Source organism: Pleurodeles waltl, chromosome 1_1 (assembly GCF_031143425.1).
Source record: "Pleurodeles waltl isolate 20211129_DDA chromosome 1_1, aPleWal1.hap1.20221129, whole genome shotgun sequence".
NCBI classification, from domain to species: Eukaryota; Metazoa; Chordata; class Amphibia; order Caudata; family Salamandridae; genus Pleurodeles; species Pleurodeles waltl.
In genome coordinates this window covers 941,708,707-941,730,622 of record NC_090436.1, presented here as the reverse complement: position 1 = coordinate 941,730,622, position 21,916 = coordinate 941,708,707, and the positions used below count along the sequence as shown (strand labels likewise).

Genomic DNA, 21,916 nt, shown 5'->3' with positions numbered 1-21,916 from the left:
TTACGGGGGCCCCTGCAGTGCCCATGCCATTGGCACGGGCACTGCAGGGGCCCCCAGGGGCCCCACGGCACCCCCAACCGCCATCCTGTTCCCGGCGGGAGAACCGCCAGGAACAGGATGGCGGTAGGAGGTGTCAGAATCCCAATCCCAATCTCATGGCGGCGGAGGAGGATTCTCAAGGGCAGCGGAAAGTTGGCGGTACACCGCCGACTTTCCGTTTCTGGCCGCGGCTGAACCGCCGCGGTCAGAATGCCCAGCGGTGCACCGCCAGCCTGTTGGCGGTGCTACCGCGGTCATTCGCCCTGGCGGTTTTTACCGCCAGGGTTAGAATGACCCCCTTAGTAATTTTCATTACTATACGTTAATGTAACCACCACCGCACATGGCCTATGGCCGTGCGCAAAGGGGGTTGGCGGCAGGGACTGGCCTGTGGCCAGTCCCTGTGGCCAACCCATATAACCACCCAGGTCCGTGCTTTGCACTTTCTTTGGCCGTGCACAACTGGGGTTGGCCACAGGGCCTGGGCTGCGGTCAGTCCCTGCGGCCAACCCTTATAACAACCCAACCATGCATGGTCCCCCCTCCTCAGCCCGATAACAGCCCCGGGGATCCCTTCCCCGAGAGCCCAGCCTAAAACTTTTTTGGGGTAGGCACCCAGTGTCATTGTTGGGGACTGTGGGGGGAGTCTGAAGGCACCCACGGTCCCAGCTGGCTCCCCACCTCCTGTGGGAGCAGCATTGCTGTCTCAGAGGGGGCTGTGAGAGCAGTTTCCTCTGTGTGCCTGCCTGTATCTCCATGGGCAGGCAGACAGAGGAAACTCTGCTTCGATGAAGGGAGAGCTGTTTGACAGCTGTTAATACTATGGCCACTGAGGACACCCTCATGATATGGCTCATAGATGTCTTGCACCACGTATTTGCCAATATCATACTTCTACAACTTGCATGCTCTAGCGCGTACTGGAAACACCACAACAAGTACCAGGTCTGCCAGACAAGACCAGTTAGTTTTCCTACTGCTACAGTACTGAAGGATTGCCTGGGAAGTCAGTAATACCAATTTTGGTTTCCCCAATCATTCCTCATTTACCTCCAGAGTTTCTTCTGGAGATTTACGCTGCTTTGAATAGCCAAAAATGGGACTCTGGGAATTCCCTCTTTTTTCATTGCTTTTATAACTCAAAAGACAGGTACATGTTGGCACAATTATATTACTGCAGAGGAAGGAAGATGTCAGAAGTTCTGAAAAAGAGAAGACGTGTACATATTACTTCACAAATGCATTGAATAATTTTGAAATGCTAAACAAAACCTGTAAAATATATGTAATATTGAAAACGAAATTGATTAATTTGCTAAATAGAAAAGATGAGAAGGTAGAGTTGCTTTATTGCATGAGAAATGTAAATCTTGCCTTTAAATACCTATAATCACAGCTAAAGAAATGGAATTAAGTGACTTAGTCGATTGCTGTATTACATTGCCTTGTCTTAATTGCTGCGTATTAAAGATTTTGCTTCAGTGATTCATAGTTAAGATCATGCTTTAGAGACAAACGTTCTTGAAAACATTTGTAATGTAGATTTGGTTTACGTCTTTCTATGCAGAGCAAACTGTCTGACCTAGAAGTTCTTGCTTTGATGATAGCAGCTCTAAGCCATGATTTGGACCACAGGGGTGTAAACAACTCTTACATACAAAGGTAAGCGCCTCTCTTCACCAGTCTGCATTCCATGAGACATAGGATACAGGCACACTGTATTCCAGCTGCTCTCACATCAGATGACCAGCCATATAAAAATATAAAACGTAAAAGTGGTAAATGCCAGAAAGAAACTATTCAAAGAAACAAGGCCATGTAATGCATGCTATTTATTTCTAACTGTGGTCTTAATCATGGCCCAGGCTGATCGCAGTGGATCAGCCTTCTAACACTCAGCGAGGTTCCATGCCTTGCCCTTCTGATGAGGGCTCTGCTTTTCTAAGCCTAACCCCACGGAGCCGATGTATTTGGATTCAATAGTTATGTATGATTCTGCAAAAATATTGAACCTATAGTGCCAAGCCTCCCCAAAATGTTAATTTTTTGGTGTACTACTTGATCCAAAACTGATGCCTGTTGGATCTGCCATACAATGTCTGTGATAACTATGGGTGGATTTTACAACTTTCAACCTGTGTTACAAAGGCGCCCTTTAGCATGTAATTGAAACATGGTGCCTGGACTACTGCACTGTTCATTGCTCAGGTCTGTGGTCCGATACCACAGATAATCTCAAAGAGCCAAGGCCTGTGCTGCACTCACCATGTTTGGAAATCGAGGTTTTTGGTATTGCTCCCCAGAATGTGCAGGGGTTGGTGGTAACGTGCAGCATCTGTCAGTGGTCTGTTTAAAATAGGAGGTTTTCAGTTCTCTGCTGAATTTCTGGCAGTAAGTTGTACTCTGGATATCTGGCCCAGTCTGTTCCAAAGCTCTGGGCCTTTTGCTTTTACTATTCTTCTTCCATGTTTCTTCCACTTCAGCTTTGCTTGTTGGATCGCTATGGAGCAAGTCTATTTTCGTTGGTTTGTAGGGCAGTGACTTCATTTGCATTTCCTACCCATTGCCACTGATGGCACATTGCCATCATGCAACAAATAGGTAGCTGTTCCCTTGAGTACACAACTGCTAGCAGTCTCTTGAGCAGAAGGCAGAATCTCTTCTTCCTTATAGTGTGGATGTTTCAAGCATGTCCTTTTGAACAATAATTCATTGTATGTGGAACATCACCATTGGTCGACAGCGGCGGAAGGGATGCATGCATCTGCACCCCTGACATGCCCAGTTACGTAGAAGGTATCTTGCAAAAACAGAAAACCCCATGTTTTACAGAATGCCCTGCAGGAACACCACTACTGATCTTAAGAAACTGGTGAAATGACGGGAACCCGGTTGACAGAATAATGGAACATGTAGATCATTCTTTTGAAGTTTCCAAGTAAATGCAGCCACTTTATCTACCTAGCTGTTGGCACCACTTAACCGGTGCAATACATCAACTCCTGTAATACAAAAATAGAAGTTTTTATTTGTGGGTCACTACAGTACAAAGCTGGTCTCGGAGCATGATCCCATGTCAGAAACACTATGATACAGTAATACTTGCACATCAAGAAGTCTGCTCAATAACAAATGAGCGCTTGGTAAGAAGTGCCCCTTCATATGAAAGGAACATGGTCAAGATGATACCGTATTTACAGGAAGCCTGCAAATCTTTCATCTAGGTGACACGGATCATATATTTGGTGAGGTCGGGGCCCACAAATAAAACCAATTCTTGGGTTCCTCACAGCAAAATATATATACGTTTCAACTTTAATGTAAAGTGTCTTGCTTTCAATTGCTATTATTATACAGCTTTGTCAAGCCATAGCACCAGGGTCATGGTCCATAGGAAATTATAAACGAACACAAAGTCTGTATTTGCAGACTCCTTGCTAGAACTGAGCCATGCAAGTGTGCACCCATATAGGGCATAGGTTAGGAAGCGACTAGGGGGCATATTTATGGAAATTGGTTCTGCACCTAGTGCAGCGCCACTTTTCTTGCGCCCCTTAGCGCACCCCTAACGCCACAATGGTAGTGCCATATTTACAATACGGTGCACCATAGCGGTAGTTAGGGTGAGTAGCGTCATAATTTGTGATGCTAGTTTGGTGCTTTGCAGGACTAGCACCACAAATTACGACCGCTAAGCCTGAAAAGCACCCAGAGGCCCATTGTAATCAATGGCAGCCTCTTTTTAATGCCTGCACTTAGCAGGCGTTAAAAAATGCCGATAAAAATGCACAAAGGAATCTATAAGATTCCTTTGTGCCATTTTTACGGCCCCTCCAGCGCTGGAACGTCCCCCTTGCATACATTATGCCTGCGGCAGGCATAATGTGGCGCAAGGGGTTACAAAATGGCGAGCATTGTGCCACTTTGTAAAACATGGCGCGTGGAAAATGCCACCTTACGGCCACATTGGCGTAAAAATAAATGCCTCAAATGTGGCACAAGGTGGCGCTAGGGGCTCATAAATATGCTCCTAGAACTGCAGCCATGTTGAGCCCATTTTAAGCAGAAAAAAGTTCAGCTCTCAAGGAGGGAATCGTATCAATATCATCCATTTTTGAAGAGAAGATACGGAGTGGAATGCAGGGTAAAGTGATCTGTATTTAGGGATGAACGTTTTCTTAAGTCAACTTGGATGGGACCGGAGCACCCCCTATAAAAGAAAAGAGAAACAAAAGGACAAAGTGCGGTTTGAAGGCACAAAACCAGCAAAGCTGCTCTTTAAATAATCTAAGCTGCCAGCCTGGGAGTGCCCCATAATGCCCGGGAGGTGCAACTGTCTTTCCCCCTTCTTTAAACTTTCATAAATGCACCCTGTGTCTGCCAGGCCATAGGAAACCTGACCTGGGGAGAGTTTTTAATAAAGTTAGGTCTCACTTGCAGGCTTGCGTCTAAAGAAAACTCTAAAAAGAGTCTTGTAGCCCGTCCATTGCCTACCATTTGTTGATTCCTTGATTTGTGTTCTTCCTCACTGTTTACGCTTGGTGCTCGGATTGTTGTTCAGTTTGCTGCCCCGTACCCCACCCCTTCCTGTCAGTGTTGCTTGCCCGTACTCACACCCTCATGCCCCCTTCCATGTGTGCCCATACCACCCGCCAAAAAAAAAAACTCAGTGACGCAGCTAGCATTGCCTCTATTTTCTCATTAATGGGACTGTGTGATATTATGGAGAGAACATGTGTCTTGTGTAGCCACTACTTTCTTTTTCTGAGGGTGGGAGTCAGGCAGTAAGAAAAATGATGTTTTGGCAGCTAAATACCCACCTGGTCCTTTCAGTGGAGTCCATGTTAGTTTTCAGATTTCCATTTAATGTATGTGTGAAGTTGGAGACTGCATTTAAACACACCAGAGATGTGCGCGCAAACTGGCTCCCAAAGACACACACAGAAAGCCACACACAGGCTCATTCAGACAGACTGAAAGGAGCGCGGATCCAAAGGTTCAAAGCTGCACATACTCAGGGACACACAGAAACACAATCACAGGGGCAAACAAATACCATGCCTCACATGGACACACACATACATATTCACATGCATAAGTACTCCGGGCCACAAGCACACACTTGGACAGACATACACATGGGCTAACAAGTGTACGCTCAAATGCACTTAAACATACACTTGCTCACTCATCCATAGAAACACACACTATATACAGTGGCTCACAAGTTCACGCACTCAAACACAAACGTTAACACACACACACACACACATAGGCACACAAACACACATATAAGCACTACCTGACAGACACACAAAACATTAATGGACATCAGCTGACACTCACAGGACGCAGAGAATTGACTCACATGCAAAGGCATGCACAGAAATAAACACACGTGGAGTGTGCTGCCTGCCCAACCCAGTGGCCTTCTGTTTACATGAAGCAGGCTGGCGCCACACAGCAGAGCTTACCTGGCAGGAGATGGGAAAAGAGCCCAATTCCCTGGACCCAGCAATACTCCTAGGGCCTTATTTATACTTTTTGGTGCAAAACTGCACTAAGGCAGTTTTGCCCCAAAAAGTTTTGCACCGGCTTGCACCATTTTTTAGCACCAGCTGGGCACCATATTTATGGAATGGTGCAAGCCGGTGCAAAGGGTAGGCAAGATTAACAAAAAATGACGTTAGGCAGTTTTGAGTCAAAATAAATTATTCTGATCAGATTAGCATCATTTTTTTACGCTAAAGGGCATATTTATACTCTGTTTGCACTGAATTAGCGTCAAGGTTTTTTTACTCTAATTCAGTGCAAAACTAACTCCATATTTATACTTTGGTGCTAGACCCGTCTAGCACCAAATTTATGGAGTTAAAGTCATTTTTTGGAAGTGGAAACCTACCTTGCCTTAATGAGATGCAAGGTAGGCGTTCCCGTGCAAAAAAATGACTCTATGGCCTTAACACCATATTTATACTCCCATGTAAAAATGGTGCAAGGGAGGGAGGAGGGGTCAAAAAATGGGGCAAAGCTTGCTTTGCCCCATTTTTTAAGACCTGGGTCAGGGCAGGCGTTAGAGGACCAGTGGCCCTATTTCCATGATGGAACACCATGGAATAAGCCCAGAGGTGCCCTCCCTAGGCCCCAGGGGCACCCCCACCCACACTAGAGGGACTGCGAGGATGGGGGACCCCATCCCAGGTAAGTACAGGTAAGTGCATTTTATTTTTGAAAGTGCCATAGGGGGCCCTGAAATGGGCCCCCATACATGGCACAGGGTGCAATGGCCATGCCCAGGGGACCCCTGTCCTCTGTGCTCGCCACTGGGGTGGTGGGCATGACTCCTGCCTTTTCTAAGGCAGGAGTCATGTAGCATGGTAGGTTTAGCACCATAAAATGACGCTAATCTGGTTAGAGTCATTTTTTTTTACTCTAACCTGCCTAAAGCCATTTTTGGTGCTAAACCCTTTTCTTCTATACTGCCAGCCCCACCCGACTAAAGTCATTTTTTAAAACTCTAGCCTACCCTTTGCACCGGCTTGCACCATTCCATAAATATGGTGCCCGGCTGGTGCACAGAAATGGTGCAAGCCGGTGCTAAACTTTTTGGTGCAAAACTGAGTTAGTGCAGTTTTGCAGCAAAAAGTAGAAATAAGGGCCAATATTTTGTACGTTTGCGCCACTTTTGTGTCATAAAATGACGTTAATGCGGTGCAAAAAAAGTTTACATTAGGGCCTTGGTGCTAGATGGGTCTAGCACCAAAGTATAAATATGGAGTTAGTTTTGCACCGAATTAGAGTAAAAAAAAAATGACACTAATTCGGTGCAAACAGAGTATAAATATGCCGCAGAGTATAAATATGCCCCTAAGTATGGCGTTAAGGCCATAGAGTCATTTTTTGCATGGGAACGCCTACCTTGCATCTCATTAAGGCAAAGTAGGTCTCCACTTTCAAAAAATGACTTTAACTCCATAAATCTGGTGCTAGAGGGGTCTAGCACCAAAGTATAAATATGGAGTTAGTTTTGCACCGAATTAGAGTTAAAAAAAATGACACTAATTCGGTGCAAACAGAGTATAAATATGCCCCCTAATCCCATAATAGTAGATCAGCCCCTCGCCCTTGTGAGTGTAATGCATTTGAAGGAATGTTTGCTGCATTTTACATTATTTCCATTGAGAGTGGGGAACAGAAACAGCATCATGGAAATTTATAATCAAACCAAGAGTCTGCCGCGTAATTTGTTAATTTTTAAAGTGAGTAATCTTATCTACTATTAAAGCACAGTTGAGTTCAGTTAATTTTTGGTGCTATGAAAATCCTATGCCATACTATAGCCCTATAGCCTTCCATAGTGGGCTGTACCAGCCATTAAAGGCCTTCTCCAGAGGAAAAGGCCCAAGCCGAAGCCGAGGGGCTTTAACAAGGGAGCAGGACTTTAATACCAGTATAACTCAGCTATGGGAGGGCTATAAGGCTACTAGAACATTACCCACTAGAGGGCAGAATATTCTAATAAAACAAAGACCTCACAGAGCACGAGGGCTCCATGAGACCTTTGTTCACAGCAACAGTGGTGAACAAAAACATTTGAATGTTGGAGCGCTGGGCTTCTGCTGGCCATTAGAAACCAGTAGCCACTCCATTGTTTTCAACTGAGCTCCCAACAAACATTCCAATGTTCTAATACTGTTTTTGTTGTTGTTACCAATATTACCCCCCCCCCCCCTCAATCAGTGTTCTTTTAAAGAGATTAGCATTAATCATCTGCTTTTCAGCAAAACATGGGGGAGAAGGCCACTGTCCCTGGTGAGTTTTATGTGACCACCAAAAACCACAGTTGGCGTTCACCATCCTCCTGCCTTTTATAACTCCCTTTTCTAAACCCAGTCTTTCAAGGCACCTCAGGTTTTGCAATCCGTTTTAAGTCTGCCACTAGCCAAGACCTTTTGAATTTACTAATCCTATATGTAATTTATAGGGATTTTAACCTGATTTCTTCACCCATTGCACCTGTAATTATGGCATCCATATTTTTATTCAGCCCACTACATCATACAGCATTCTGCAGTGGTTCAGCCTACTTCAGCCATTAGCTAACTTCACTTTGAGTGACAGAATTCTTTTTTTTCTCTTCAGTGCCAGGGGCTACTTTGGCAGTGTGTGCTTTTCGAGACTAAAAAATATTTCTCTATTCATTCAATTTCTTTTTTTTTTTTCAAATGTGGCGCATGTACAAACTACTGATTGATTGAGCTTGATTACTGACTCTCAAATAAACAAAACATGTTGGCTTTGCAAATGTTTGTTTAAGCTTTGCTAAGGCAGAAAAGTTTGATCCATGGTCTAGGAGTGCAGGGACCTCAAGTGGTTGGACCTATGGTTACATTTTATGTAGCTCAAATATGTTAAAGAAAGACTCAGGCACATGTTATGTTAATTGTCAATGCTTTATTGATCATATATTGCTGACTGTTTTTTTTTAAATAAATATTGCAATGCTTTATTCACAATAATTATTTAATTTAAACATGGTTCTTGATTTCAGTGATGTAATAGTGTTTTTAACATTAAGGTAATGGTCTGTTAATGTGGAGTGCCTTATGTTATTGTTGTGATGACCCCTTGACAAAGCCAATAGGTTTGCCCTATATTGTAAATGGTGTTTCCTTTACAAAGCCAATAGCTCTGCCTGATATAAAGTGATACCCCCTTTATTGTGAGGTTCTCTCTGCTATAGGTGTGAAAGGGTGGTACTGTAATTTTGGGGATCATAACCAACTAGGGGTCAAAAGTGAATTTAGGATGTCACCAAAGGTAATACCTTTCTGTCTGATTTATATATGTGTAAATGAATAAGTAGTCTTTAGTAGTGTGTGTAATAATGTACTTTATTTTTTTAAACACAAAACACAGACTGGACAATCATTTTTGAGTCTTATTATTGCAGTCCAGCAAATGGTGATTACTAGTTATCACCACCTCTCCTGAATACGCCTTGTACTGCTCTGCTTTGTGACCCTGAAAGAGTCAAGTGCTTCAACTGGGTTCTTGGTTCCCAGTAGGGAGACAATTGTGAACCTATTACTTGTGCAGGCCTCACATTCCACAACCTAATAACCCAGTTTCTTACAACTACATTCTCAGTGCCCTCCTCACCCCCCCCCCCCTTAGAACTCCAGTGTTGCCACTCTCAATACTAAATTTAGAACTGTGGTTAAACAAATTACTTCCAGGTTTGCAGCACTTTAAATTCCAGCTGCAACCATAAATATCTCCAGACCCTGATTCTGCAAATAAGGATCTTTCGTACGCATTTGCATATGATATTTGATGTATACTTTACATGTCTTTACTTGCCCCTCTGACAGAGATGCGGTTTCATAAGCTTCAAGAACACTACAAAGTGCCATACGTATCTCCAAGTGGACTTTCTGTGCAAATACATTCTAAATGAGTCTGCGCTCTTCCTCCTGGTCCTGCCAGAGCCAATCCCCCAAGCAAATGTTTTTAAAAATAAGCAAGAATGCCCTTTTGGCATTCTTATCTTAGAACAGTGGTTCCCAAACTGTGATCCCAGGACCCCTGGTGGTCCACGAAGCCTCCTCAAGAGGTCCACGGCTACTCAGAAAGTTAAATAATATTAACAGTTTAATAAAGGATATAAGTACAGAAGCTGGATGTACAATTGAATTTTTTTTAATGTACTGTAAATTTCAAGGAATTTGAAACTGGAGGCTAAAAATTAAATTAATATCCTCAGATTGATTTGTGGGAGCAGGTGCATCAAACAGAATATAGTATGGCCTCAATTGAATTTAGAAAAGCTCCAACCTTTCTATTCAAATTAACATGTTATTTTTATTTATATGTTTGCGAATTAAATAAAATGTGTTATAATTTGTGTATTTCTTTGGTGAATGTTTTTTTTCTGTATTTTTTGTGTATTGCTTTGCGGTTCAAATCATCAACAGTGCTTAGGCTGGGGTCCCCGGCTTCTAGTAATGTCTCCAGAGGGTCCCCTGATTCCAGTAATTATTCAGTGTGAGTCCCGGGGTTCCAGTAATGATTAAGTGGGGGGCCCCAGAAGTCAAAAGGTTGGGAACCACTGACTTAGAAGAAGTGCATGACACTAATATTCAATACATTCAAACCATAAACATAATATTCAGTTGAGATTAATTGCAAAATTACTTTCCACCACAGTGCAACAGTTAATTTAACAAGGGACATCAGTCTCAATCACATCAAAAATGTATGAAATAGATTTCGGTGTACTATTTTCCACTTCACATAACCAGTACCTGACCACTGTTTTACAAGAAAAAAATGTTTAAAACAAAAAAAAACTTTTAAAAGCAAAAATCATCATTGCATCCAAACATTAATTCAAAATATAAACCCAGTATATCCTGTCTTCAGTCTTCCTTGTATTTCTAACAAAGTGTGGTTGAGTCTATTACTTCAAGTGCAATCCACGTGGAGGTAGCCCTTAAATAACTCGATAGTGGGTATTCATGCCTAGTCCATTCTCTGTATATCCATACAATTATTTTGCTCTTAAAAATTATACAGATGGCTTCTCCAAAGAATATTGTTTACACGTTTCGTACAACCTCGAAAACTACTAAACAGATTTACACCAAATAACAAAAAGTGTGCTTTCAGGACCAAAAGCTTCCTGGGTGTAATACCGTCCAGAGGTTCGGGCTGTACTTGTGTCTATAATCTCCTTGAAAATTAACATGGAAAACACACTGTTTTTGACCCCCACTTTTTCTCTGCCCCTGCTAGATGCATCACCCCGAAATGTTCCGTGCACAATACCCTAGGGGACACTTTTCCTTAAATTTCATAAAGATTCATCAAACGGCGCCAAAGATACAGCCAAGTCAAAAAACTATTTCCCTATGGAAACTAGTTCCTAACTATACCTACCTACTAGGTGACTATACCTAGCTATATATATATATATATATATATATATATATATATATATATATATTCATTGAAAAAAACAAAGGTTAAAGTAACACAGTAACCCCATAGTCATTTACAGCATAAAGTTACTGTATCAACACATGGTTGCATAGTATGGAAGTAAGTCCATGAGCCAAGTGTGATTGAGCATGTTCAAAGTAATATGGTGCACCATTTGCAAATCACTTATGGCCCTCATTCCAACATTGACGGGCGGCGGAGGCCGCCCGTCAATGTTGCGCGTCAGGAATACCGCTCCGCGGTCCAGAGACCGCGGAGGGTATTCCAAGTTTTCCCCTGGGCTGGCGGGCGGCCGCCGAAAGGCCGCCCGCCAGCCCAGGGGAAAACGACCTTCCCACCATGAAGCCGGCTCGTAATCGAGCCGGCGGAGTGGGAAGGTGCGACGGGTGCTACTGCACCCGTCGCGTATTTCACTGTCTGCTATGCAGACAGTGAAATACAAGCGGGGCCCTCTTACGGGGGCCCCTGCAGTGCCCATGCCATTGGCATGGGCACTGCAGGGGCCCCCAGGGGCCCCGCGACACCCCCTACCGCCATCCTGTTCCTGGCGGGCGAACCGCCAGGAACAGGATGGCGGTAGGGGGTGTCAGAATCCCCAAGGCGGCGCAGCAAGCTGCGCCGCCTTGGAGGATTCCAACGGGCAGCGGAAAACCGGCGGGAGACCGCCGGTTTTCCTGCACTGACCGCGGCCAAAGCGCCGCGGTCAGAATGCCCTGCGGGGCACCGCCGGGCTGTCGGCGGTGCTCCCGCCAACCGCGAGCCTGGCGGTCTATGACCGCCAGGCTCGTAATGAGGGCCTATGTGTGGGGTGCAATTAGTATTCCATGTTAAATATGGTAATGGCTGAGTGCATGTGATGTGTGACTGGTGATAGCAAATTGTGCAAAGATGTACTATGCTGAATTATTTCAAGTCTACAGACCACATCCGACAGTGGCACAATGTCTCTTTGATGTCATCCATGATGTCATCAATGATGTCATTTGAGATGCCATCAGTAATGTCATTTAACATGTCATGTGCAATGTAATTTGTGAGGTCTTAAGCAGTGCATACTAGATGGGCAAGCTATAGTTAGCTCCATAAACTACAACTGGTGAATTTTAGTGTTTTTTAATTTGTTTCTTTAAACATGAGCTTTAATCTCATTTTAACACCTAACTATAATATATCTTTAAACTTTTTTTCCAATGAGTTTCTATTTTTTACGTAATCTAAGATCTTCTCACCATACCTAACTATACCATCACTTTAACTTTAGTATTTTTCTTGAATTTCTTTCTTTATTCAATGTAAAGGAAGACCTTACTTTCTAAGTTTAATGTCACCCTAACCTTTGTTTTTTAATGAATTTCTGGAGGTTTTTTGATCAGCCAACTCCCACGCGTTCAGCCTTTGATTGTGTACAGTGACTGATTGGTCACAGGGCCTGGACTCTGGCCCCTGGGGGAAGGTGATAGATGCAGAAGCTAACTGGAGGCAAGGCCCTTTCACCAGACCACAGGCGAGTGGCCAACTCCTACTGTACACGACCTTCAGACATGCGCAGCATGTGGGGTTGGCTTCAGGGCCTGGCCTCCAGCCAGGTCCTACACCCAACCCCCCTCGGGCAGCCTCCTCCCCCACAAACAGAATATATACATACATACACACACACACACTTTACAATTATGGTTTTTAAATGCCCCCTCCAGTTTTATCTGGACTGACGGCCGGTTCAGAACAAAGCAGTTCATTTCCTAGTCCCAGCAGCAAAAGGGTACGACAGGAGCTGTAAGAAACAGAGCTGGACTAGTTATATGAGAGACAGGGAAAGTCCCCAGGTAGCTTGAGCACCAGTGGGCTGCTTTAGGGGTGTATGGAGAAAGGGATCATCAGCTATCCACTTGGCAAACAAACGTTAATTAATCCACTCGGGGTCCGATCCACTAAGCTTTGTGCCAGTGCAGAATACCTCAGATAGATGAAAAGCAACACTAAGTCTAGCAAGTTTGTTAACTATCCAGTGTAAAACGTGTTATGTGCCAGAATGGTGCTTTTTTCCCCAGTGCAAAATCCTCTTTGCGCTGCTATGCATCGCTCTACGTCATGAAGTTATTGCTGGAATTGATCAATGCAAATACCCATACATTGTGTTTCAAAGCACAATCACAACAAACATCTCCTTGAAGCAGGTGTTCACAAGAACTCTTTTCATTTCTCAAAAAAATACTCATTGCATATGTGCTGCAGTGCACAGTACGTGGGATTCTTTTAAGTTTGGGTAGGCATGGGAATTTGTATTGGGAGTGCATTCTTTCAGTACGAATCCTGTGCTAGACAGTGCACATCCGGCAAGGCAGCCTTTCAGAGCACCAGCGTAGGGGATGGCAGAAGCAGCCGACCAGTCTTAGTAGATATGACTCAGCACTGTGCAAAGTAGCGCAGCAAATGTGTTTGTTTAGCCGCATTGCATTAAAAATGAGTAAATCTGTCCCTCATTGTTCTTGTAGACAAGTGTGACCAGTATTTGTCTCCCTCTCCTCTTGAAGATGGTCGGACTAATTTGCTACACATATTTGACACTATATGGGTCTGTTAGGACTGTTCTGTTATGAACACTTTTTTCCAGGGCTGCTTTTAGCTCCCAGTCCACCAATAGAAAAAAATTGCGGTAGATTAAACCACTAATTGCGGATACTGAAATGGACTGTGCTGTAAAATCATCCTCGTTACTCAAACAGCGGGGGAGGGGGGCAAAGTGACCTGAAACTTGTTGATAATGGATTGGTCTCTTCCCACAAAGCAGCACATCACACATATTATGAACATGCTGTTTACCACAAAACCTAGGGAGAAGGGAATGGATGCACCAAATTGCAATCCTGCAGAAAACAATTTGTATCTGCAGTGCAGTAGGGTACACCTGCCAAAATACAACCTGTGCAAATGTATGATCACGTTCTGTATTACATCTGAATGTTGTACCGTGATTCTGTGGGGCATATTTATACTCCGTTTGCGCCGAATTTGCGTCGTTTTTTTCGACGCAAAACTAACTCCATATTTATACTTTGGCGTTAGACGCGTGTAGCGCCAAAGTTCATGGAGTTAGCGTCATTTTTTTGCGTGAACACCTTCCTTGCGTTAATGATATGCAAGGTAGGCGTTCCCGTCTTAAAAAATGACTCCGATGCATATGCGTCGTATTTATACTCCCGGGCAAAAATGACGCCCGGGAGTGGGCAGGTCTAAAAAACCCGCATTAGCGCCGGATTTTAGCGCCTGGGTCAGGGCAGGCGTTAAGGGACCTGTGGGCTCAGAATGAGCCCAGAGGTGCCCTCCCCTGCCCCCAGGGACACCCCCTGCCACCCTTGCCCACCCCAGGAGGACACCCAAGGCTGGAGGGACCCATCCCAGGGACAATAAGGTAAGTTCTGGTAAGTATTTTTTTTTTTTTTTTTTTGTGGCATAGGGGGGCCTGATTTGTGCCCCCCTACATGCCACTATGCCCAATGACCATGCCCAGGGGACAGAAGTCCCCTGGGCATGGCCATTGGGCAAGGGGGCATGACTCCTGTCTTTGCTAAGACAGGAGTCATTTCAATGGGGGATGGGCGTCGTAAAAAAATGGCGCAAATCGGGTTGTGGCGATTTTTTTGCCTCAGCCTGACTTGCACCATTTGTGGACGCCCATACGCCATTTTCCCCCTACGCCGGCGCTGCCTGGTGTACGTCGTTTTTTTCAACGCACACCAGACAGCGCCGGCGGCTAACGCCGGCTAACGTCATTCAATAAATACGGCGCCCGCATGGCGCTTCAGAATGGCGTTAGCCGGCGCAAATTTTTTGGGCGCAAAACTGCGTTAGCGCAGTTTTGCGTCAAAAAGTATAAATAGGGCCCTGTGTACTTTATTTTATGAAGCACAGTCTATTAAAAGTCTGGTTAGTCGAATTTGAAAACATAAATTGTGTATAGATGACTCCTAAAACAAGCACTGGTAAATGCATTAGGTTTAGCCTATGTGATTAATATATATATATTTTTAAAGTTTTAGTGCGGTGAGCAGTTGTGCAATATAATTTAAAGGAACTCTATAAAAGTTTTCACTACCCAATTGAGCCTCATAACAGAAATGTCTGCACTTAAAAAAACAAGCGCAGCGCAAGCGCTGTGCAGGCAAGTCATTCAGGCCCATATTTATACTTTTTAGCGCCGTATTTGCGTCGTTTTTTGTACGCAAAATCAGCGCAAACTTACAAAATACAATTGCATTTAGTAAGTTTGCGCTGTTTTTGCGTCAAAAAATGACGCAAATGCGACGCTAAAAAAGTATAAATATGGGCTTCAATATTTCTAACTACAGTATTATGACATACATTCTTTTGTCCAAGGCAAGATGGGGCACTTTTTCACAGGGTAGTTCTTCCTTCGATTTTCAGCTTCAGATTCATGGCTGGCTTTTGTTACCTTAAAACATTACAATCTGATGTCTGTTCAGTGAAGCATCACAGACGGACTGGTGGTTCCAATCCGCTCTCTAGCTGGCACCTTTTAAAAAGAATGATGGGTTGGCGATCTCAGGATAAAGACCAAAGGTTAAATAAAAATCGAATTTATTCTACCTTTTCTTCTGCCTTTGAATCCTCACTACTCAGTTCACCCCTGGAGCTTTGTCCACACATTATAAAACCCAAAATGTACCCACGTGCTTGGATGTGTACAATGGCAGCACTGGAACAGAGGTTTACTCACTTGTTGAACAGATCCACGGGAACATGATGTACACCGCCCTACTTCTTAACCTATAGAAGCCTTTCGAAATGCAGCTTTTCAATGAACCACAAGCTTTAACATGATGGGTATTTCTGGCAAAGCTCAGAGGCGTGCGTCTGTTTTATGCACCTCAGGAGCATAAACGTAATCAATTTAACCCAAAATGTCTTTGGGTTACTGCTTTATTTTAAGATAGAACAGCTCAGACACAGTAAACAAGGTTTGTCTCTTTCTGCTTTTGTGCTGTGCTGTCTAAAAATAAAGCACTAACTAAAAAACATCTCAGGTTAAATGAATTGACTTTAAGCTCTGCAGGCGCATGAAACAGGCGCGTAGCTCTGAGATGTACCAGAAATGCACGTCGTATTTTGGCTCCGGCTGTTCGCTGTTTACGTTTCGTCTTCGCCAAAGGACAAAATGGTAGGTGGTTCGGAAACACGATGCGTATGTTTATTATTATCATATGGGACATCACTCCCAGAATGCATCCCCTTTGGTGGAGCACAAGAGACATAAAAGCAAAGTTAGAGCCATTAAATCATTGCAAGCAAATAATTCCCAGTACCGGGAGATATCGCCCCTATTACTATGAGGGAGCCCACCCTCTTTGAAATATCAAACTAGAGCGACAAGGGACGACCAAAACCACAATTGCATTTATTGAATTAAAACAATGAGTTGCCTTTTGTTACACATTGGACTAGTAGATTGTGTAATGTCTTATCTATGGAGAAAACTAATTGGAGAAGGGGGGCGATTAAGATAGATTTTATGTACATGGAGGAATATGAACATTACAGCATCGTTTGTCACACATCATCCCAACAGAAGTGAAAACGAACAAGCAGCTCCCGTATATGTGTGAATTTGCTTCATTCCAAAAGGAGGCCTGAACAAACAAGAAGTAGCACCCAGCCAAGGTGCACAACGGAGAGAAGGAACACTAGAACGCTGACCATTGTCGGCAGCAAAGAGCGCAGCCTCCATAGTAGCACCGTCTGCTTCACGGAATGGCAAATAGACTGCAACAATTTCCCCAGTCGCTCTTTATTCACGTATCAGCCCAGACAGAGATCATATGTAGATTGCTCAAAATAATAACAAAGAAGTTTTTGAAAAGTCTATAAGCAGTACTAACAAATAAGTTTAGCAGATGAAAAGGAGTACTTTGGTCTCGGGACACTGATAAGAGCAAACAAGCTTTAGTAAATGCAGGAAATAATGCTATAGCCAATAGGAATGGAGGAAAAGTAACTGGCAAGCACAGGAACCAATGAAAAGCAAGGAAAGCAAGGGGGAACGGGCAGTAAGCCCCTTTTAAGATGTATATTAAACACAATAGATTTCACAAGCACAGTGCATGTAAGTCAGCCAACATTCCCTTAAAAAGTTATTGACAGGCTGCAAACACAAATCATCAAATCTTTTGGCCTTTTGCTAATTAATAGAACTCGTTAGTGAATTGAGTTGTATAAAAAAGGACATAACCCAGTAAGTACTATATGTATGGTATATACGCATTTTGTTCTCAGTAGGGTACTGAAAACTGTCCAACATAGAGGCTCAAAGAACTATAGGCCACAGCCACTAAGCTATTTAAAAAAAAAAAAAAAAATTAGAAAAGCTTACAAATTCACAAGACAAATTGCCACATGAGATGTGTCTGCATAAAATTCCTCCGCACAGGCCAGTATGTCACAAGGCATAAAATGGATATGGGGATCAGCAGCAGCATACAAAGGTCTGCACTATACCTTATCCACAGGAAAAAATATTTGTAGAGTCCTGAATCTGTCTCAACTCCCTTACTCCAGAGGGAGTTCTGGCTTGTTAGAAGAATCCTGCTGTGGAAGACCTTTGTACTGCTCTCCTTATACAATGAGCATTTCTTTTTAATAGGTACAATCCTAGCAATTATTTCTGAATACATGAGTATGTTATAAGTTCCCAGTAAGCAAATGACCAGTAAGTACATTTTAGGGCTAGCATATGTAGTACACTTTATTCTCCATCACAAACACTTTCAGGCTCATGCTGGCAACTGTACTCTAAGACCCCTGTGGATACAGGGGAGGGAGTCCCCCTGTCTGCTAAGGTGACTTACAGAAACTATCTAATAGTAAAGCAGCAGAAGTGTAATGTCATTGGGGTCACTGATACTGTGGGTGGTTAGCTCGTGAGATGTGAATTCTGAGGCACTTGTAATGAGAGCTTTACAAGCGCTTGTCAAAGGACTATGCACTTTCTTTTAAAGGTCCATCCAGTTAAGGATGTCACAGTAGGCTTCAAAATGGTGGTGAATGTTAGTGATGTAGGAGTGGATAAAGACAACATTTTTTTTCTCTATTCTTGATAGTCACCTAGAGAGTTCTGTTGTATTAGACATCCTTGGTAGCTAATCATTTCTAGCAAGCCAGGCTTATGTTTAGTGGATTTCCCCTTTCTAGAGCCCTGGGACATTGGTTCACAATTATCAGTTTACGAGAAAGCCTTACCAACTCAAGTTAACATCCCAGCAACTAGGCCAATGGATCGTTGATGTTAGATGACATTAACCAGTACTGTATACAAGTTAAATTATCATCACAGTTTCAATTTTATTCTCAGTCAATAATGAGAGTTAATGTGAGTTTAAAAGATGTATTAATCAATCTTTTAGAAGCTCATCTTTCTTGGGTCAGTATTAATTTCATCAAAATAATTCATCAGCTAATCAATGATTAACAATAAGAAATTAACAATTTCATAATCAATGCATAAAGCACGTTCCAGTAAAGTAAGAATCCCTATTCTAAGAATGAGGACGGTTAAGGGAGCAGAGCAAAACAGCCTGACCTAGAACCCATAAATAATTCCAAATTGAGAGATCAAAGTATAAAGCTTCACAGTCAAATATCAGAATGAATCAAAGCAGAACTTCCAATAAAGAGAGGTTCAAGAAGCCTAGTAGAGTCTCGGCCTGAGCAGCATAGACTCGGGAAGGGAACTTGTGTAGGAAACTAACCTCTTTTTGCCATGGTCACCACCATTTTCTGCCTGATGTCAGTGTGCTTGACTGTGTTCAGTGGGATCCTGCTAACCAGGACCCCAGTGATTATGCTCTCTCTCCTCTAAATTTGGTTGTTGCATACTGGTGACCCAGTATTTCACCCACATGTGGCATACTGGTGCCCCCTTATAAGTCCCTAGAATATGGTACTTTGGTACCCAGGGCATTGGGGTTCCAGGGTATCCCTATGGGCTGCAGCATATCTTTTGCCACCCATAGGAAGCCTATGAAAAGGTTTCTGCAGGACTGCCATTGCAGCCTGAGTGAAAAGGTGCATGCACCCTTTCACTGCCATTTACACTGTGCCAGGCCAGTTATAAGTCACCCCTATAGCAGGCCCTTCAGCCCTAAGGGCAGGGTGCAGAATAACTGTGTGTGAGGGCACCTCTGCACTAGCAGCGGTGCCCCCAGGACCATTTTCCCAGACTTTGTGAGTGAGGGGACGCAATTGTATGTGTGTACTGGACATAGGTCACTACCTATGTCCAGCTACATAATGGTAACTCCGTACATAGGCATATTTGGTGTAAAATATGTAGAAATCATACCCCTGTGTTTTTGCAAGCATTAGTTGTATGATCCCATGCCCTCTGGCGGCTCTTTAGAGGACCCCCAGTACTGCCATTTCAGTCTTCTGAGGCTTTCCAGGCAGCCACAACTGCTGCCACCTCTCAGACAGGTTTCTGCTCTCCTGTTGCTTGAGCAGCTCAAGCCCAGGAGGGCAGAACAAAGGATTTCCTTTGGGAGAGGGGTGTTACACCCTCTTCCTTTGGAAATAGGTGATACAGGCTTGGGAGCGGTAGCCTTCCTAAGCTGCTGGAAACCTCTGAAGGGCACATTTGGTGCCCTCCTTGCATAATCCAGTCTACACCGGTTCAGGGACTTGCAGTCCCCGTTTTGGCGCAAAACTGGACAAAGGAAAGGGAAGTGACCACTCCCCTGTCCATCACCATCCCAGGGGTGGTGCTCAGAGCTCTTCCAGAGGGTCCCTGGGTTTTGCCATCTTGGATTCCAAGTTGGCAGAGTACTGTGGGAGCATCTGAGTGGCCAGTGCCAGCAGGAAATGTCAGATCCCTACCCTGATACCTGCTTACCTGTGCAGCTGACCAGTCCCCCTTTCAGGGCTATTTAGGGTCTCTTTCTTGGGTGGTTCTTCAGATTTGAATTGCAAGACTCCAGCAGGAATCCCCTCCATCCTCTACTTCACCTTCTCACTGAATAAACTGCATCCAGACCCTCCAGGAACTCTACAAACTGCAACAAAGAAGCAAAGACAACTTCTGCAACATTGTATCTTCAGCTCCTGCCAGCAACTGCAACTATTTCCCGGTCGTGCATCCTCATAGGACAGCCTGTCTTCAGCCTGCACCATAAGAGCAAAGGAATCTCCCTTGGAGTGAAGGAGTAACTCCCCTGCTCTGCCGGCACCCCTCTGCAACAATGACTGGCTGTGTGAATCCCCTCTCCTGATGAGTTGCGTGGATCCTGCATCATGGGTGGTGGATTAAAATGGTCCCGACAGTCCTGACGTCCAACTGTCCAACTTTGGTGGAGGTAAGAGCTTGCCTCCCCACGCAAAACAGTACCCCCATGCATCATTTGTTTTGCAGTTGCCCCGGTTTGTTGGTATCCTTCCATGAAGTTCTTCATGCACCGTGCAGCTCCGGTCCCCAGCACTCTATCCTGCGACGCACAGCTTCCTGTGTGGTTCTCCGGCGGTGTGGGACCCTTTGTTATAGAGCTGCTTGGGCCTCCTTTTGCACCTTCTTTGTCCCCGTGCTGTGGGACTCCTGTGCACACTGCCTGGTCTTCTGTGGGCTCTCTGAGTTGCTGAGAGCCCTCTCTAATCCCCCCTTCTGGGTAGAGTCCACCAGGTCCCTCCTGGTCCCGGGCAGCGCCATTTTGCATGAACAGCGAGCTTTGCATGTGCCAAGGTTTGTTGGCAGAATCCAGTGATGAAAACCAGACTGCAATCATCCATTCGGCGTGGGATATCGTCTGCAGCAATAGGAACCTGCATCCATTTTCTTGGGTGCAGTACTGACTATTGTTCTTCACCAGTAGTTCTCCTTTTGCAACTTCATCCGGGTTAGCAGGGGCTCCTGTTCTCTCTGGACTGTTCTGTGCTTCTTGGACTTAGTCCCCTTCTTCCACAGATCTTCAGGTCTAGGAATACATTGTTGGTGTCTTGCAGCCTCTTCTGGTTCTTGCATAATCTTCTTTCTCGTGTTCCTGTGTGTTCTAGGAAAGTTACTGTGATTTACTCCTGCTTTCCTGGGCTCTGGGGTGGGCTCTATTACTTACCTTTGGTGTTTTCTAATACTCCCAGCACCCCTCTGCACACTACACTTGCCTAGGTGAGAAACCGACTTTCGCATTCCACTTTCTTAGTATATGGTTTGTGTTCACCATAGGCCTATTTCTAACTATTGTGATTTTCACTAATTACACTGTTTTCTAACTATTTCTATTGTTATTTCTGAAAAACAGTGTATATAATTTGTGTATTACGTACCTCATAAGGGAGTATAGTCTCTATGGTATTTTTGGCTTTTGTGTCACCTTTCACTAATAAGGGGTAACTGGACCTGGTATAAGGTGTAAGTACCATAGGTATCCACTACAAACAAGGACAGCCTCCTAGAATGTGGCATACAAGAGAGTCTTTAATGAGGGTACCCTAGCCTAGGAACACACACTATTATATACATCATTATTTCAGCTTTTGCAACATGTTTCTTCTTCATTCTTCAGTCAGCCAATTGGCTTTCAATGTCTTCTCACCGACAATACAGTAGTCCTCAGACAGCAGTTTCTAATGGAACATTGTACAAATCTACACACTTTCTCACAGTTTGTTTGTCCTAAGAAACTAAATTTTCATGTTTAAGCTTCTACGTTACCTCACTAAAATACAATACTTATTCATTACTCCTACGGTTTTCTTTGTGTAAATAGAAACATTTGCAGCGTGAAACATCAACAGTTTATTCACTTAATACATTTTATGAAGCATAAGCTTATGGGAAGGTCAGAGACCATAACATTTCACATTCTTGAACTATTTC

General features: G+C 43.9%; 1 protein-coding gene across 8 annotated transcripts in view; it reads left to right on the top strand.

Moving 5' to 3' along the window:
• PDE5A (phosphodiesterase 5A) overlaps nt 1-21,916 on the top strand; it is a 639,000-nt gene that overhangs the window by 520,573 nt on the left and 96,511 nt on the right. For all 8 annotated transcript variants that reach the window (XM_069230182.1, XM_069230181.1, XM_069230180.1 and 5 more), the window contains one exon: nt 1,607-1,701. In XM_069230182.1, the coding sequence (XP_069086283.1) occupies nt 1,607-1,701 (95 nt within the window). The remainder of the gene's footprint in view (nt 1-1,606; nt 1,702-21,916) is intronic.